Genomic DNA, 20,412 nt, shown 5'->3' on the forward strand with positions numbered 1-20,412 from the left:
AAACGGAGCAGTGGAACTACACATGTAATGCATCCATGCTCAAGAGGAGGGACACACTCATGAGGAGGGAGTAAAGCCCACACAAGCCATAGAATATGAAGCAAGCAAATGAACTTGACAATAAAACCAGTTAATGGTAAGCAGTCTCAAATACCATTGTACGCTAGCAATATATCCTGCAACAGGTGGAGCATGGGCAGTCTTAGGCAAGATCCGAAAAGGGCAGAGGAAGTTATACAGCTGTATTGTACCACAATAACGCTTTGAAATACCAATCTACTATATATCAATGTATTTCGACCATTATATTGACTCAATTTCGATATAGTGGAGTTAAGAATAATAAATCTACGCTTCCTGACAGAACCCCTTTTAATGGGCAAGCAGGGGTTACTGGGCCCAACTGTGGTAGTTCAGGCCTTTTACTCCTGATGTCCTGGGACCCGACCTACTATGGGATCCCGATCAACTGGGCCAAGTCCCTCTTCTGCTCTTGACTCTCAGTGGTAGCTGTGGTCGAGCAGTCAAGGCTCCCTCAGGGGGGGATGCACATACAGGTAAGTGATGACGACTCATAACTCAAAGTGCAAACAATACAAACAATAAATCAATGTCCAGCCAAATTCTTGCTTTTATAAGAAAAAGTAGCATTTCATTTCTAACTCTGCATATGCAAAGAAATGTGAAATTGAATTGTAACAACACAATCCCCCTTGAGGTCAGGGCGTTAGTAGTTGTCAGGTATATCCCTATCTCACCCTCCTTTGTGTAATGTGCTCAGGGTTATTTCCCATTTACTGATGGCTACATCAGGAAATTCAAACTATTTTGCTGTACTCAAGAGTTCCCTTTGACTCCTCAGGACTTTGGTCAAAAGTGTCTATGGTGCCGCAGCACCTTCAGTAGGAAATCCTAGTTCAAGTCTTACCCGCTGATCAGAGTAGCTTCCATCTCACAATCTCAGTCAAGTTCTCCCAAGCAGGTGGAATTCAGTCCTTCGGCTTTTGCCTGGAGTCCTGACAGGGTGTGTCATCCTCCTCTGCATCCTCCTGGTCTTTAGTGGGTCAGCCAGGGCAGATCTCTCAATGCGGCTAGACCCGCTGGCGACTACTCGAAGTCTGGTGATGTGGTCCCGGCAGCCCCTCCTGGCACACAGACTTGCCATGGTGCCTTTCAGGTGCAATATGGACACCTCAGGTGCAATTGCCCACACCATAGCAGCTCCTCCTGGTATAGGGGGTCACCGGTCAGTCGTTCATGAGTCTTAGCACATTGGTCACATTACTTCTCCACTGGTGGTTTCTCTGGCAAACGTGATCACCACAATGAGGTGGTGTGGGCTCAACACCCTCCTCACAGCGCTCAATACATGGCACAGTCTACGGTGGCCCTCTCCTGGCAGACGGGGGTCACTGAAAACATCCCTGCCAATGGGCTACAGCCCGACCAGTGCACAGATGAATCCTCACCAACTCTCATAGTGAGTCCTCAGGGTAGGGTTCCCCACTGGACCTCGCTCCCCCCAACGCTTTCCTCTTCTTCACAGGGCACAATGGCCTTGGCAATCAGGCAGATTCTGGTAATCCTGGCTCCAGAGCAGGTGGTCTTGGTTTCCCTAAGTGATGGACCCCAGTATAAGTCACAGGCAGAAGTCTTGCAGAGCTTTCCATTTTTTCACAGCCCATCTGGCTGCTTGGCAGAAGACACATTTTAGGGGACTCAGCCTTCCCTCCTTATAGTCCTTTTCCAGGCACCAAATGTGATTTATGGTCCGAGTCTTTAAAGTGTTATGTTAGGGTTCTGCTTCTTCTTAAGTGGACACTTCCCTCTTTCTTCTTTCTTCATGAAAGATGTCTATCACAGCATGCATGACTCCGAAGCTGGTTAACCCAGTACACAATTCATGGGAGTGACCACAGTTCACACCTGGATGTCAGCCACAGTGATATGTGCATCACAAGGTTAATCCCAGGCTCCTGGCCCTACTCTTTATGATTCCCTTTTCAGCCTCAACTCTCTTTCTGAGATGTGACCAGTCCCCTTCCTTGTGATCTATCACTGAATCTAGAAGCAACCTCTTGAAGTGCAAAGGAAGTCTCTCCCTTTCCACCAATGTGTGTCCCTCCCAGCAACAGGAATGCAGTCGTCCACAAATATGTCTGGGGAGATTCCTCTCCTCCTTATGTCTTCACCGGCAGTCCTGGGCTTCCCAAAATGGAACCCATGGTCCTCCATATAATGCAACCTTGCAGACACATTATCTCAGTGAACACTCACGGCACACTTAGGGGCCGATTATGAGTCTGGCTGTCCACGGACCTCCAAACTAATGGATGCACGGCGGTGATTGCCCTATTACAATGAAGGTGACTGCCCTATTATCAGTTGGTCAGACCGCCATTTCCGTGCCGCAGCCGTTCCCTGGCAATGTTGCGCCGGTCAGGAGGCTGCAATTTGTTTGGCAGGACCGCAGCGGTCCTACAAAGCTTATTACTAGTTTCCTCTCTGCCCCTGTTTTCATGTCGGCTCCTCCTCCATGAAAACCGTACAGGAGAGGAAACTAGAGGGCCCCATTGTGCCTCTGGGCTCTGGGATGCATGCAGGGGGCACGAAATGTGCCCCCCTGTACGCATGTACCCCAGTTCCTGCACCGCATGAACTTATCAGTCCATATCATGCAGGAACTGTTATTGGCGCTCCCATTGCGGTACCCATTTTCAGGGCACTGCTATAGGAACGTAAAAAAAAAGCCCGCCAGATAAGGGAATAACTCGTAATCTGGTGTGCGGCCTGACCACGGGTTTGGTGGTGTGGCGGTGGGGCGAACCCAGAGCCACACCGCCAAACTCGTAATCAGGTCCTTACTGTCCAGCACTAATATCTCTATGCATCGTACCCTTGCGTGTACACCTGCATTCAGAACACACACTCAGTCTGTGTGCACTGTTAAAAATGGAAGCTTTCCTCTATTTAACTAGGGTGTGCTTATTGTGAAACACACACACTCCCAGCGCACACACTCACCATGCACAACACTTCACCCTTTATGTATGTTACACATACACCCAGCATATTCTCTCACTGCACAGCACTACATATTTCATGTCATGTATTCCTACCAGGCATATTTACACTCAGCACATGTAGTAATCTCACATGTACTACACAGTACTGCTCTATCCATGTACTATGCCCTTTCCAGACACACATATAATAAGACAGAGCCATCACCCCGAGCTGTACAGCACTCTACATCTACCTGATGTAGGCCAAAGGTGAGTTAAGCACACAGCAGCAGAACTTTTAAAAAGGTGATTGAGCCTGTAGGCCTCACTCCAGTGACACAGGGTAAAGCGGTCCTGTTTACTATTACTGATAACTACCGGTATGCTGCCACCACTGTGTGTGTGCTGCTTAAGTCATGGTGAAGGAGGTAGCCTTCCAGCACTATGAAGGGAGGGTAGCACTTTGGGTAACCCTTCCGGTACAACGATACTGCAATCCTTGAGACAGGCCTATGTCACGGAGCACACGTATGATCCGTGTTTACCTATGATAAAAAATCAGCATTAGGAATCCAAAAAACAGTAATTTGGGCACTCAGAGCAGCCATGCAGAGGACTTTTCTGTCCTAATACTTACCTTGACAATAATTTTGTAGTGTATAGTATGGTCTTAATATATCTGTAAGTAACACCTTAATCATGGCATTTCAAACTCCACAGAAGTCCTTGTTACAACAAACAAATGATGGACGGAATGCTGACAATGCAGACATTCTCCCCCAGTCAAGAGATCTGGGTTAAATCCATCGTTCTTTTGCCCACTACGCCACCCCAGTTTAGACATGGCCATATGCAAATCAGTCTTGACCCTGTGCCTCATGGGAACAGTCCAGCCCGAACTGCCAAGCCATGTCTTCCCTGGACCGGAATCAAGCATCCTAGGACCGGTTTCTGGCTATCAGCCGTCATCAGCCAGGATAGCTTGACTCCAGTGGCGTAGTGAGCACGGGTCCCACGTCTGGGAATACCCATCCCACTTAGGGCGAAAAGCGTTACAACAAACAAATGATGGACGGAATGCTGACAATGCAGACATTCTCCCCCAGTCAAGAGATCTGGGTTAAATCCATCGTTCTTTTGCCCACTACGCCACCCCAGTTTAGACATGGCCATATGCAAATCAGTCTTGACCCTGTGCCTCATGGGAACAGTCCAGCCCGAACTGCCAAGCCATGTCTTCCCTGGACCGGAATCAAGCATCCTAGGACCGGTTTCTGGCTATCAGCCGTCATCAGCCAGGATAGCTTGACTCCAGTGGCGTAGTGAGCACGGGTCCCACGTCTGGGAATACCCATCCCACTTAGGGCGAAAAGCGTTACAACAAACAAATGATGGACGGAATGCTGACAATGCAGACATTCTCCCCCAGTCAAGAGATCTGGGTTAAATCCATCGTTCTTTTGCCCACTACGCCACCCCAGTTTAGACATGGCCATATGCAAATCAGTCTTGACCCTGTGCCTCATGGGAACAGTCCAGCCCGAACTGCCAAGCCATGTCTTCCCTGGACCGGAATCAAGCATCCTAGGACCGGTTTCTGGCTATCAGCCGTCATCAGCCAGGATAGCTTGACTCCAGTGGCGTAGTGAGCACGGGTCCCACGTCTGGGAATACCCATCCCACTTAGGGCGAAAAGCGTTACAACAAACAAATGATGGACGGAATGCTGACAATGCAGACATTCTCCCCCAGTCAAGAGATCTGGGTTAAATCCATCGTTCTTTTGCCCACTACGCCACCCCAGTTTAGACATGGCCATATGCAAATCAGTCTTGACCCTGTGCCTCATGGGAACAGTCCAGCCCGAACTGCCAAGCCATGTCTTCCCTGGACCGGAATCAAGCATCCTAGGACCGGTTTCTGGCTATCAGCCGTCATCAGCCAGGATAGCTTGACTCCAGTGGCGTAGTGAGCACGGGTCCCACGTCTGGGAATACCCATCCCACTTAGGGCGAAAAGCGTTACAACAAACAAATGATGGACGGAATGCTGACAGGGTCAAGACTGATTTGCATATGGCTGGGTTCAAACTGGAATGGCATGGTGAGCAAAAAAACGATGGATTTAGGCCCAGATCTCTGTACTGGGGTGAATGTATGACATTGTTCTGCATTCTGTCCATCAATTGTTATTTTTGCATTTGTCACCCCGAGTGGGAAGGGTATGCTCAGACGTGAGTCCCTTGCTCTCCATGCCACTGGAATTAGGCTATCCTGGCTGATGAGGGCTGAAAGCCCGAAACCGGTCCTAGGATGCTTGTTTCCAGTCCAGGGAGGACCTGGCTTGGCAGTTCGGGCTGGACTGTTCCCATGGGGCACAGGGTCAAGACTGATTTGCATATGGCTGGGTTCAAACTGGAATGGCATGGTGAGCAAAAAAACGATGGATTTAGGCCCAGATCTCTGTACTGGGGTGAATGTATGACATTGTTCTGCATTCTGTCCATCAATTGTTATTTTTGCAATTGTCACCCCGAGTGGGAAGGGTATGCTCAGACGTGAGTCCCTTGCTCTCCATGCCACTGGAATTAGGCTATCCTGGCTGATGAGGGCTGAAAGCCCGAAACCGGTCCTAGGATGCTTGTTTCCAGTCCAGGGAGGACCTGGCTTGGCAGTTCGGGCTGGACTGTTCCCATGGGGCACAGGGTCAAGACTGATTTGCATATGGCTGGGTTCAAACTGGAATGGCATGGTGAGCAAAAAAACGATGGATTTAGGCCCAGATCTCTGTACTGGGGTGAATGTATGACATTGTTCTGCATTCTGTCCATCAATTGTTATTTTTGCACAGAAGTCCTTGGGCGGGCCTAGCTACCTTCCGCTCCTAAAGGTGATAAACGCAAAACTATTGCCAACTATTACATACGGTAGCAAGGCTCTGTGTGGTAGGTTCTCTGCAGCTTTAAATAAAGCAATACAAAAACGTTTAAACTTCTTTTTCGCCTTCCCTGTAACGTGTGGCCAGCCCACATCAGGTTAGGATTTGGGCTAACTGACTAACTAATTGCAAGAAAAGGCCAATACATAAAGGTATGGAAGAGAATAAAATCAAATATATCAAATCCAATGTGTTTATCACTCTTGCAAGAAATACAAGCAAATCATAAGTTACAGTATTGGAAATATTTACAAACAACCTTAGACGAGTACTCAGCGCATGCAATTTGGGACATGTCCATAATGCCAGAGTCTTTCAAAAAGCTAATCAATAAAACAACAGAACAATTGTCAACGCTGAAGGCAAGGAATGCCTCTCAAAACAAAAGCACGCATGGATGATCTTTTTTTTTATTTATATGTTTTTATTGAGCATGGCATACAATAAAATATATATTTCTTTTTACAATCAGATGTTAAAATACAATTAGATGTTTGAAGTACGATTAACAATACTGAAAAAACAACGAAGAAGAGGGACTCTCAGTAGTATTCAATAACCTCTATACTGCCATATTCAATTTTCCTTTTTGACAAAAGCCATTGAAAGTGCAAGATGCTTATTAACTCTTCATATCTAGTGAATACTATTTCCACAAGTAAAGTGCAAATGCTTATAAATATGCTGACTGAGTCCATTTAAATAATCATATAAAACATTTTCGTTTTAATCCCCTTTATCCTTTTCTAAATTTTCAAAATATCTCCAATTCACTTCAAATTTTTTGAGAGCTCCTACTCTGCTAGCATATGCTTTTTCGAATTTGTAGATCCTTTTCATTTTATTATACCATTTCAATGGGGAGGGTACATCTCTAGACTTCCAGTTCTGCAATATTAATGATCGAGCTACAGTACAAGAGATATATAAAAATACTTCTTCAGCCTTGGTCATTAACATATTTTCCTTGGATATACCAAACAAGGCTGATTCTCTTTCAGGCTGTAGTCTCTTTCCAATTACCAAATTTATATCTAAAAAGACTGCCTCCCAGAAGGGTTGGATTTGGGAACATGTATAAAATATATGATGCCAACCTCCCTGACCATTAATATGACACCTAAAGCAGCGATTTTCGACTTCCACATACAGTTTCCCCAAAGCTTCTGGAGTCAGATAGGCCAGCCATCGAGATAAAAAGGCCATCTTTTTAAAATTAGCTGCACGCAGGGTTTTATTTCCAAGATGGCAGATTTTTCCCCACTCTCTGGTTGACAAAACACATTGTGTTTCATTAGCTATTTTGGCTAAATGTTTAACGATTAATTGTATATGACCTTGATTGTGCATTAGTTTATACCATTTTCCCATACCCTTCGTTCCTGCCCCATACAGGGCTGCCACTCGATTGCTTACTGGGTTAATAAAGCCTTCCATACTACTCAAAAAATGAACAATCTGCAAATATTCGAAGAAAATAGGTAGATTGGGACTTTTAGCTCTTGCTGTAACTTCCTGCCATGAAACTAATCTATTTTGGGTAATAAAGTGTCTTAACTCCTTAAATCCATAGTTTGCCCAATTTATCAAATGATTGTATCTAATTCGAAGACCTCAGCATGAGCATTCCCCTATACTTAAATATTGCAGCCCCGAGGAGCCCTCTTTTTTAAAAAAGGACTGAAGTCTAAATGAATAAGTTCCTATTGTCTTATATCTAACTTTCTTTGGACATTTAGAGGTTTTTAAAAATACACAAAGTTGAGAGCCGGCTTCCAACATCATTTCATCCCCAAAAAGAGTATCTCTATTGGATTTTGGTCTTATCAGTCCTGCTACTATATCTAGGAAGGCTGCCTCATAATATGTTTTTATATCCGGTAGGGCAAGCCCCCCCTGGGCGATCGGGAGTTGAACCACTGCTCGTTTAACCCTAGGTACCTTATTTCCCCAGATAAAACTCCTAAACATCATCTCTATTTCTTTAAAAAAAGATATATTAATTCTAATAGGTAGATTGCTGAATAAAAACACTAATAGCGGAACAATAGACATTTTGATTAGTGAAACCCTGCCTATAATCGAAAGGGGGATTAGCAACCACTGATCTAATAGCTTCTTGATTTTATTTTTCATTTTAATATAATTTAGATGGAATAATTGATGATATTGAGTGGTTACGAAGATCCCGAGATATCTAATTGGATCTGGTTTGGCTGCTTGTAGCCTCAAGCCTGGGGGAAGGGAATCAATATCTATATTTACAGCCAAAACTTCGGTCTTATTTGAGTTTATTTTATACCCCCCAATTTGCTCAAATGTATTAAATTCTCTTAAAACCTTCTCTATATTTTCCTTATTGGGCTTCAGATATAAAACTATATCGTCTGCAAATAACTTCAGTTTAGTCATTTGAAGGATGGGGGGTAAAATTGCAGTGTTATTTCTTATTTTGACTGCAAGAGGCTCGATGAAAAATGTAAAAAGTAATGGCGAGAGGGGACAGCCTTGTCTTGTCCCACAATTTATTGATATTGTTCCCGCTTATTTTGCATTTATTAGGATCTGGGCCATCACCCCCTTATAAATATTTCGTAACATATTTACTATCTGGACTGGAAAGCCAAAATATCGAAGGGCTAAAAACAAAGTGGACCAATTAACTAAAGAAAATGCTTTTTCAGCATATACCATTATGATACATGCTGGAGTTAGAGTAGTATCAAAATAATCCAGGGCTTGTATTAGGTATTCCGTATTGGTTGCCATAAGTCGTCCAGTTATAAATCCTGTCTGGTCTTCGTGAATTATTTCCTGAGCTGCGAAGGAAAAACGCTCGGCCCATATTTTCATAAAAATCTTATAGTCCGAGTTTAAAAGACTTATTGGCCGATAGGAGTTTACATCTTCGGGATTTTTATCTTTTTTTTACAAAAGACACAATTATTGATTCTTTAAAGCTTGTGGGTATTAACCCTCCCTGTTTAATAAAATTAAATAGCCTTTGCAGGGGTTTTAATAGTTCTGTTGAAAAACTTTTATAGAATTCGATAGGGAATCCATCATTGCCACATGGTTTTGCGCCCGCTGTTTTTTTTATCGATATTGAGATTTCATCTAGCTTTATATCCATTCCGAGTTGCTCTATCCGATTTTCTGTAAGTTTACAATGATCTATGTTTGCAAAATATTTTCGGATTATCTCCTCCCCCACTAAATACTCTGTGGAATATATATCTTTAATGTGTTGTAGAAAAATCTGTGAAATCTCATCTCTATCCTCTTCTACTCTGCCGTTGTAAGGATTCCAAATCTTCACTATTTTTGCTGCCTCCTGCTTATTCCTAGTAGCGTTAGCCAGAAGTTTTCCTACCAGCTGACTCGCTTCATATACCCTTTGCTGATACATATTTGAGCTGGTGATTTCCTCTAATAAAAAAAAATCTCTAAGAGCAGCTCTCACCTGCTCAAATTTATTAGGAAGCTGTTGTAGATGTAGAGCATATTCCTGTTCAACTGCTTTTTCTAATGTATCTATCCTTAATCTCCGATTCCTTGCCTGAGCAGCTGTATAGGCAATAATCTGTCCACGTACAGCCGCCTTAAATCCACCCCATATAGAGAAAGGTTCCACAGTTCCTTCGTTGATTTTAAAATAATCTACAATCCATTTCCTCAAACTTTCGACCCATTTTTGATCCTGGAGCAGAGTGCGGTCCAGTTGCCACCTGGGTCGCTCTCTGCTCCCGGTCTCCAACAGAATCTCAAGCTCGACCTTTGCATGGTCTGAAAAGGGATTACAGCCATTATCTACTTTAATTATTTGGAGGGATCTCGATATCAAAAAGAAATCGATCCGAGAAGCGGTTTGAAAACGATATGAATGACAGGTAAATTTTGTCTTTTCTGGATTTTTAGCACGCCAGGGGTCTATTAACTGATATTCTTGTTTCAAGGCTTCGGTGATTTTCAAAGTTTTTGGTTTTAGTTGTTTTTTGTTTTTGTTAGATGTATCTCTCTTTAAGTCTTGTATAAAATTAAAATCCCCTCCCAATATAAGCTGTCCCGAAGCTCCTCTTAAAAGCCCATTTATTTTGACCAGACTGATCGTATCGTCTGACACTGGTCCATAATAATTTACAAAATTAATAATCTGCCCTTGTATCTTAACTGAGACCTCTATCCATCTCCCCAGTATATCTCTTTGGACTTCTAATATTTCCCAGGGTAGTTTTCTTGAAAAATAGATTGCTACACCTCTCTGGGCCAAGCCAGCTGATGCAAAAAAAGCATATGAGAAGTATCTGGGTATATATACTTTGGGAGAGTTTCATTTTAGATGGGTTTCCTGAAAAAATATTACTTGAGGATTGCAGGATATCAACCACCTCATCAGGGCCCCATACTTTTGTTTGTTCAACATCCTGTTGATATTGACTGATAAGATTTGGCATTTATTAATTGCCATTGAAATTCTGTATTTCTATATTTATCTCAAACATCTGATTGTAATAAAAACTGCCACTTTGCACTTGCACTTGCTCTATTTTTCCTGTTTTATACCCCACACCCTTTAACCCTTCCCTTATAACCCCCTCTGAATGTGGAATCCTCCCCACCAACCACGCTGACCACATCCCCCACCCTCCACTTCTCTGGGTGTCCTGTTGTTACACCTGAGTGATCACACATCCCGGCAAACCCAGCAAATTTATTTTTCATCATTTTCTTTCTTTTTTTCCCCTTCTTTCCTCCTTTCTTCCCTCCTATCCTTCTCCCTTCTTTCTTGAATCAAAGAGAAAGTCTTAATCTTAGACCGATCCTGCCTAAGATGCTGGACCTTCTGAGATTTCATTCAATAATTTCTGTGCTTCCCCCAAATCAGAGAACATATAAAACTTGCCCCTTATCAATACTCTCAATTTGGATTGCTGAGCAATGGTTGCTTGAGCTCCTCTGGCTTTAAACAAACACAGCATCTTAACAAATTCTTTCCTTCTCCGAGCCGCGGTCGCAGTCATATCAGAAAAAATACGACATTTTACATTTTCGTTTACTGAAAACTGCCTCTGTTGCATTGCTTTAGTCAATATTTTTTCCTTGATTCGAAAATCAGCAAAATTTAGCAGTATTGTACGCGGCATCGAGGAATTGGGGAAAGGGCGAGCTGGGACTCGATGGGCTCTTGTAATAGTGAGGTCGCCCTCAAACTCTGGAACAACTTTTTGTTTTATAAATGCGTCAACCCACTGCAGAGTTTGAGAGCCCTCCATCCCTTCTGGAATCCCGACTAATCGTAGTTTAGATCTCCGTGAATGGTTTTCTAATTCTTCCATTTTATTCTCGAGGAAGTTTTTGCTCTTCACTGCAGCGTTTGCTTCTTTCATTACAATCGTCATTTGATCTTCCAGTACCGAAATCCTTGCCTCCGCCTCTTGAAGTCTGATTGGAAAACCTAACATTGCTTCTTCAATTTTTTCCAGATGGGCATGGACGATATTTAACTCAGTTTTCTGTGATGTTTTCAGCTCGCGGAGTTCTTCTAATATCAAGTTTAGCATATCCTTAATATCCATCTTACCTTCTCCGATGAATTGCCGTCTAGGACTATTACCAGTCAAAGGAGATAGGTCGTGGGCTACGGTATAATTCCTATTAACCTCAGAATTTGTTTGAGGATCTTGCCACAATGTTTCAGTGATGCTATCATCCGCTACGGTATCATTTCTATTAACCTCAGGGTTTGTTTGAGGATCATGCCACAGTGTTTCAGTGGTACTGTCATCCGGAAGAACCGGATTACCAAGAAAAACGGGGGTATTGGCGGTCTGATCCAGCGCTTCAAATACTTTTGCCGTTTCTTCTAGGGTTCCCCCTGAGCCTCTCTCATTTAGTCCCAGCGCAGAGGTTGTTGGGCTCTTACATCCATCTACAGATGGTCTTTCCATTGGAGAAGAGTTCCCCCGCGGGGTGGCTTGTACATCTCTTTGCCCCCTTGAAATAGCTCCTACTGTCAATACTGGTGCTGAACTTGGTCCCTCCATACCATAAGATTTTTGTGGTGCTTTTGAACATACCAGGGAGGGCTGCAAGATGGTTTTTTTAGAGAACAGCACGAACTGCTTTGGTTCTTTTGCTCCGCCTAGCGTTTTTGAGCTTTCTCGAGGTATCGCAATCTGCTGAGATACACCATTATTTACTGTCAATTTTGTCTCTTTAACTGTCTCTACCAGGGCTTCTGGTGTAGATGTTACATCAAGGAGTGACTCCTCATCAGAGCTTGAAATATCTGAGCCTGCCTGATTACAGGCTTTCTCCTTGTTGACCATTCGAGTCCCCTCTTTAGCCTCTTTAGCAAGAGCTTGACGTGTTTTGGCCTTAAAACGTGCATTTAGTAATTTTCCCATCTTGGCACTTAAAAATAGCAATAGTCCTGAGGACAATGTCGAACAAAGTCAGTTCCCCCCCCCCCCCCCAAAAAGGGCTACCTTGTATCAAGATGGGGGCGGTGTCCTCCATTGTGGCCAGAAATCCTCTAGATGTACTGCTCTCTACATCCTTGTAAAAATAACAATTGATGGACAGAATGCAGAACAATGTCATACATTCACCCCAGTACAGAGATCTGGGCCTAAATCCATCGTTTTTTTGCTCACCATGCCATTCCAGTTTGAACCCAGCCATATGCAAATCAGTCTTGACCCTGTGCCCCATGGGAACAGTCCAGCCCGAACTGCCAAGCCAGGTCCTCCCTGGACTGGAAACAAGCATCCTAGGACCGGTTTCGGGCTTTCAGCCCTCATCAGCCAGGATAGCCTGATTCCAGTGGCATGGAGAGCAAGGGACTCACGTCTGAGCATACCCTTCCCACTCGGGGTGACAAATGCAAAAATAACAATTGATGGACAGAATGCAGAACAATGTCATACATTCACCCCAGTACAGAGATCTGGGCCTAAATGCATCGTTTTTTTGCTCACCATGCCATTCCAGTTTGAACCCAGCCATATGCAAATCAGTCTTGACCCTGTGCCCCATGGGAACAGTCCAGCCCGAACTGCCAAGCCAGGTCCTCCCTGGACTGGAAACAAGAATCCTAGGACCGGTTTCGGGCTTTCAGCCCTCATCAGCCAGGATAGCCTGATTCCAGTGGCATGGAGAGCAAGGGACTCACATCTGAGCATACCCTTCCCACTCGGGGTGACAAATGCAAAAATAACAATTGATGGACAGAATGCAGAACAATGTCATACATTCACCCCAGTACAGAGATCTGGGCCTAAATCCATCGTTTTTTTGCTCACCATGCCATTCCAGTTTGAACCCAGCCATATGCAAATCAGTCTTGACCCTGTGCCCCATGGGAACAGTCCAGCCCGAACTGCCAAGCCAGGTCCTCCCTGGACTGGAAACAAGCATCCTAGGACCGGTTTCGGGCTTTCAGCCCTCATCAGCCAGGATAGCCTGATTCCAGTGGCATGGAGAGCAAGGGACTCACGTCTGAGCATACCCTTCCCACTCGGGGTGACAAATGCAAAAATAACAATTGATGGACAGAATGCAGAACAATGTCATACATTCACCCCAGTACAGAGATCTGGGCCTAAATCCATCGTTTTTTTGCTCACCATGCCATTCCAGTTTGAACCCAGCCATATGCAAATCAGTCTTGACCCTGTGCCCCATGGGAACAGTCCAGCCCGAACTGCCAAGCCAGGTCCTCCCTGGACTGGAAACAAGCATCCTAGGACCGGTTTCGGGCTTTCAGCCCTCATCAGCCAGGATAGCCTGATTCCAGTGGCATGGAGAGCAAGGGACTCACGTCTGAGCATACCCTTCCCACTCGGGGTGACAAATGCAAAAATAACAATTGATGGACAGAATGCAGAACAATGTCATACATTCACCCCAGTACAGAGATCTGGGCCTAAATCCATCGTTTTTTTGCTCACCATGCCATTCCAGTTTGAACCCAGCCATATGCAAATCAGTCTTGACCCTGTGCCCCATGGGAACAGTCCAGCCCGAACTGCCAAGCCAGGTCCTCCCTGGACTGGAAACAAGCATCCTAGGACCGGTTTCGGGCTTTCAGCCCTCATCAGCCAGGATAGCCTGATTCCAGTGGCATGGAGAGCAAGGGACTCACGTCTGAGCATACCCTTCCCACTCGGGGTGACAAATGCAAAAATAACAATTGATGGACAGAATGCAGAACAATGTCATACATTCACCCCAGTACAGAGATCTGGGCCTAAATCCATCGTTTTTTTGCTCACCATGCCATTCCAGTTTGAACCCAGCCATATGCAAATCAGTCTTGACCCTGTGCCCCATGGGAACAGTCCAGCCCGAACTGCCAAGCCAGGTCCTCCCTGGACTGGAAACAAGCATCCTAGGACCGGTTTCGGGCTTTCAGCCCTCATCAGCCAGGATAGCCTGATTCCAGTGGCATGGAGAGCAAGGGACTCACGTCTGAGCATACCCTTCCCACTCGGGGTGACAAATGCAAAAATAACAATTGATGGACAGAATGCAGAACAATGTCATACATTCACCCCAGTACAGAGATCTGGGCCTAAATCCATCGTTTTTTTGCTCAGCATGCCATTCCAGTTTGAACCCAGCCATATGCAAATCAGTCTTGACCCTGTGCCCCATGGGAACAGTCCAGCCCGAACTGCCAAGCCAGGTCCTCCCTGGACTGGAAACAAGCATCCTAGGACCGGTTTCAGGCTTTCAGCCCTCATCAGCCAGGATAGCCTGATTCCAGTGGCATGGAGAGCAAGGGACTCACGTCTGAGCATACCCTTCCCACTCGGGGTGACAAATGCAAAAATAACAATTGATGGACAGAATGCAGAACAATGTCATACATTCACCCCAGTACAGAGATCTGGGCCTAAATCCATCGTTTTTTTGCTCACCATGCCATTCCAGTTTGAACCCAGCCATATGCAAATCAGTCTTGACCCTGTGCCCCATGGGAACAGTCCAGCCCGAACTGCCAAGCCAGGTCCTCCCTGGACTGGAAACAAGCATCCTAGGACCGGTTTCAGGCTTTCAGCCCTCATCAGCCAGGATAGCCTGATTCCAGTGGCATGGAGAGCAAGGGACTCACGTCTGAGCATACCCTTCCCACTCGGGGTGACAAATGCAAAAATAACAATTGATGGACAGAATGCAGAACAATGTCATACATTCACCCCAGTACAGAGATCTGGGCCTAAATCCATCGTTTTTTTGCTCACCATGCCATTCCAGTTTGAACCCAGCCATATGCAAATCAGTCTTGACCCTGTGCCCCATGGGAACAGTCCAGCCCGAACTGCCAAGCCAGGTCCTCCCTGGACTGGAAACAAGCATCCTAGGACCGGTTTCGGGCTTTCAGCCCTCATCAGCCAGGATAGCCTGATTCCAGTGGCATGGAGAGCAAGGGACTCACGTCTGAGCATACCCTTCCCACTCGGGGTGACAAATGCAAAAATAACAATTGATGGACAGAATGCAGAACAATGTCATACATTCACCCCAGTACAGAGATCTGGGCCTAAATCCATCGTTTTTTTGCTCACCATGCCATTCCAGTTTGAACCCAGCCATATGCAAATCAGTCTTGACCCTGTGCCCCATGGGAACAGTCCAGCCCAAACTGCCAAGCCAGGTCCTCCCTGGACTGGAAACAAGCATCCTAGGACCGGTTTCGGGCTTTCAGCCCTCATCAGCCAGGATAGCCTGATTCCAGTGGCATGGAGAGCAAGGGACTCACGTCTGAGCATACCCTTCCCACTCGGGGTGACAAATGCAAAAATAACAATTGATGGACAGAATGCAGAACAATGTCATACATTCACCCCAGTACAGAGATCTGGGCCTAAATCCATCGTTTTTTTGCTCACCATGCCATTCCAGTTTGAACCCAGCCATATGCAAATCAGTCTTGACCCTGTGCCCCATGGGAACAGTCCAGCCCGAACTGCCAAGCCAGGTCCTCCCTGGACTGGAAACAAGCATCCTAGGACCGGTTTCGGGCTTTCAGCCCTCATCAGCCAGGATAGCCTGATTCCAGTGGCATGGAGAGCAAGGGACTCACGTCTGAGCATACCCTTCCCACTCGGGGTGACAAATGCAAAAATAACAATTGATGGACAGAATGCAGAACAATGTCATACATTCACCCCAGTACAGAGATCTGGGCCTAAATCCATCGTTTTTTTGCTCACCATGCCATTCCAGTTTGAACCCAGCCATATGCAAATCAGTCTTGACCCTGTGCCCCATGGGAACAGTCCAGCCCGAACTGCCAAGCCAGGTCCTCCCTGGACTGGAAACAAGCATCCTAGGACCGGTTTCGGGCTTTCAGCCCTCATCAGCCAGGATAGCCTGATTCCAGTGGCATGGAGAGCAAGGGACTCACGTCCTAAGTGGGATGGGTATTCCCAGACGTGGGACCCGTGCTCACTACGCCACTGGAGTCAAGCTATCCTGGCTGATGACGGCTGATAGCCAGAAACCGGTCCTAGGATGCTTGATTCCGGTCCAGGGAAGACATGGCTTGGCAGTTCGGGCTGGACTGTTCCCATGAGGCACAGGGTTAAGACTGATTTGCATATGGCCATGTCTAAACTGGGGTGGTGTAGTGGGCAAAAGAACGATGGATTTAACCCAGATCTCTTGACTGGGGGAGAATGTCTGCATTGTCAGCATTCCGTCCATCAATTGTTTGTTGTAACGCTCTACATCCTTGTGGCCTTCCCCTGGGTGATCTCCTGTCCAGCCACTCCAATCCCAGTCGCTGCTGCCAAAGGAACTTCGTCAAATGAGTCTGCTCGCAAAAACGCCCATTCTTTCCCAACAATCAGGCCACAGCTCTGCCGTTCTATCGCTGCCACATCCACAGCGGTATACACGCCATTATTGAAGCCCCCGTGTATCTCCGCGGATCAAAGGAATCTCACCGCCGGTACCTCCAGTGTAGATTTCGCCGGAAAACGGCCGGAAAAACGCCGAAAATCCTGCTCGACAGATCTGCCGAGAATCAAGCAGCTCCACTCTGCACTCAGGGATCGCTAGAATTCGCCATTGCTGGGTGCCGGGTTGCAATCACGTGGGGCTAAGCGGAGGCGTGGAACTCTGCCGCCCGCTTCATCACCGTTCACGCATGGATGATCTTAAATGAATATAAAACTGCTAAGCCACAAACCTACCTTGAAACATCTTGGACCATAAAAATTAAGGATCATCTAATGCAATGCCATGGCTACATACAATAAAACCTATGCCATTTAGATAACGAAAAAAGGAGAATTAAACATTATTCACTTAGTTTGCATATGTCAGGACTTGATGGAAGAAAGAAAGAGGCTATTAAAGAATCACTTTAACGTCTGTGGACTTTGATCCTGTAGGCAAGCTCTGATAAGATGTTTTAAATCAACAGACATAGTCCTGAATACTGCTTTTGTAAAATGTATGCTACTGGTAAAAAAGAAATTAGACTCCTGCGAATAGTCTGTGAAAAGCTAAGAAGACCGAACTGGCAAAGTTACTCCCATAGAAGGTTTAATCGAGGCAGACACATTAGCGAGCTTGTACAGATTGAATTGTATTAAGAAAACATTTCCCTTTTTTTATTAATAGGGGTGATTAGAAACAAGGTTTCTCTTAGGGGGTTTTATTAAATGTGCATGCAGGGTTACCAGGGTAATTCTACGTAGAATTTTATCTTTGTAATAATGAAAAATGTAGTTTATTTGTCAAAATGTACTAATTTTAATGTTTAATTGTAGAAAATGCGGGGTGATATTTTACAATTGTATATTGTATGATTTTAAATAATCAAACAATAAATGTATTCAACATTGACAATATTTTTGTAGTGTATAGTATGGTCTTATTATATCTGTAAGTTGATATTTCAACCACAGTAGTGTGACAAGTTTGGCAATGTATTCATGTGTCATCTGTGGCACTCTAAGCCAGGTCTCCTCACTCTAAAATCATATGTTCCATTTCATACCCCACTGGCACTCATATGCTGCATTTAGCAATTTCATGTTCAGTGTACACATCAGATATTATGAATGTGGAATTGCTCATAATCTCTGTTTGTTCTTGTTCTCAGTGTCAGAGGGAAAGAAGAATGTATTATATTATTTGGTGATGAACAGGTAGGTTCTGTTAATTTTCATTTATCAAATTGTTGCACATAATTTTATCCCCATTTATATGTAGGGGACTCCCAATGCAATTTAGTGACTGGCCAAAATATCAGATTTAAAATATCGTACAACATGAATATCATGTCAGAAATTTGGTGACTATCAAAATATCCTGGAAGAGAATATCTAAGGTAAGACTCTCTTCTTTTTGGTATATAATATATTTTTTAAGAATATTTTTGTATTTAAAATATTTTATTTTAATATACTTAAAAAAATATGTTTTCTATTAATTTAATATATATATTAGTATATTCATTTTAGGTGCTATGATTGTTAGTATAATTGTTATTACTTTTGTAATATAGTTTGTAATTTTCATTCTTAAAATTTTAAATGTAATTAGTAATTTATAATGAAGTAGCACATTGTTGGGTTAGTAAGGGAATAGAGCGGGAAGAATTATAATTAATTGAATTTTAATTATACATATATATATGTATACATAATATACATATATATATATTATATTGTTTTCTAACAAATAATTACGAGTTGGAATGGTATATGTACTCCTTACGAAGTTCAACACTTTCCCTACTATTGCCTACATTGGAGTGGGAATAGTAAATGTAACCCTTCCAAAGTACAAAGCGTTCCCTAATGTTGCTTGGGCTGCAGTGGGAATAACAGACCTAACACCTCTGAAGTCCAACTCTTGCGTAGACTGACATGGGAACAGTGAATTTAACCACTTCTAGGCACTAATGTTTCCCTACTGTTGCTTAGCCTGGAGTGGCAATACAAAATGTAACCCCTCCGAATCTCCAATGCCTTCCCTATTGTTCTGTAAATTGGAGCGTGAATATAAATTAAACCCCTCAAAACTCCTACAATTTCCCTAATGTTGTTTAGATTCGATTTATATTACATTTAAGGTTGTTTAATTTTATTTGTTTTTTAATATTTTTTTATTCAAATGTTTGTATTTTGAGATTTTTTTTAAATCACTTGTTAAATTACTTTCATTAATAATTCTTTCTCAACTTGTTTAGCTGTTAGTATTTTTTTAATTAATAAAATATACTTTTTTTTTTAAATATGTCTGAATATTGTTTCTATATTAAGGGCCTGATTATGATGTGACTCGGAAAGACTCCGACCTGTGGTCGGAGGGATTCCGAGTCACATTGTGGGATTCACTTCCGACCGCCGCACTACAATGCAGGTGGTCAAAAGTGAAACCGGCCGGTCATTCCGGCTGGATTCCGACGGGCTCAAGGAGCCTGTCGGCCAGTTGGAGGCCTCACCGTAATCACTAAGGATGGCTTTTCCACCGTCAAGATTACGATGTCGGTTTATGACAGGCTTTCCATGTCAGGGTTTCCGACATGAAAAGCCTTTCGGAAAGTGACTTTGGGGGCCTTCGGTTGGGGGCGGAGGGGCACCTATGGTGCCCCCCCTGTTAATCCCTGCACCTTGAGGTGCCTGCCACAGGGTGCAGGGATTAACAGAAACTCCCATTTCTCTTTGGGAGCTTGTGCTACGGCCAGTTTAATGGGAGTAATATATATATATATATATATATATATATATATATATATATATATATATATATATATATATATATATTATCTACTGGCGGCCGCCAGTAGATAGTTATAGTTACAACCTAGTTTCCATAGGAAATCTCAAAATTCTAATTTGAATAACTTTGGCGCCGGTTGACGAATCCTCGCGAAATTTTCAAAACTAATGGGGCGCTCCGCTCAGCTCCTACCCTGAAAGTCTTGGGGTGATTCGTCAAGCGGGGGCTGAGAAAAAGGGGGGGTCCCAAAACGCGTTTTCCCCATGCATTTTTCCATAGGACCTTTAGTCGCAGCTACAGCCCGAACGGCTGAACAGAATTACCTGAAATTTGGCAGAGAGGTAGCCATAAGGTCAAGGAAGTGCCTTTTGCAGGTCTGGTGTAAATCTGTTCAGTATTTCCTGAGAAAATAGCATTTAAAAGCATATCAATATCTATACGCGCGCACCGTGCGTGCACTGTGCGCGCACCCTGCCGTGCGCGAGCGCAATTCTGATTGGTTGTTAGATGTCGGTAAACATTCGAATCGGTCGAAACCAGGAAGTGTCGGCCGCCATTTTGTCTCTCACAGTCTGAGGGGGTGAAAAAAAAGGTGGACAACGTGAAAAGGGGGCAGAGTGGACAGTTCCTGACCCCCTAGCCTTGCTCAGGGGGTCACAGAAGGACCCCCAAGGGAGAAAAAAACATTTTTTTTTTTTTTAAATCGCGAGTTGCACGCACCGCG

General features: G+C 44.2%; 1 protein-coding gene across 2 annotated transcripts in view; it reads left to right on the plus strand.

Moving 5' to 3' along the window:
* LOC146862330 (cilia- and flagella-associated protein 337-like) overlaps window positions 1-20,412 on the plus strand; it is a 336,132-nt gene that overhangs the window by 59,859 nt on the left and 255,861 nt on the right. For both annotated transcript variants that reach the window (XM_085641532.1, XM_085641531.1), the window contains one exon: window positions 18,064-18,109. In XM_085641532.1, the coding sequence (XP_085497658.1) occupies window positions 18,064-18,109 (46 nt within the window). The remainder of the gene's footprint in view (window positions 1-18,063; window positions 18,110-20,412) is intronic.

Source organism: Triturus cristatus, chromosome 2_2, assembly GCF_964204655.1.
Source record: "Triturus cristatus chromosome 2_2, aTriCri1.1, whole genome shotgun sequence".
NCBI lineage: Eukaryota > Metazoa > Chordata > Amphibia > Caudata > Salamandridae > Triturus > Triturus cristatus.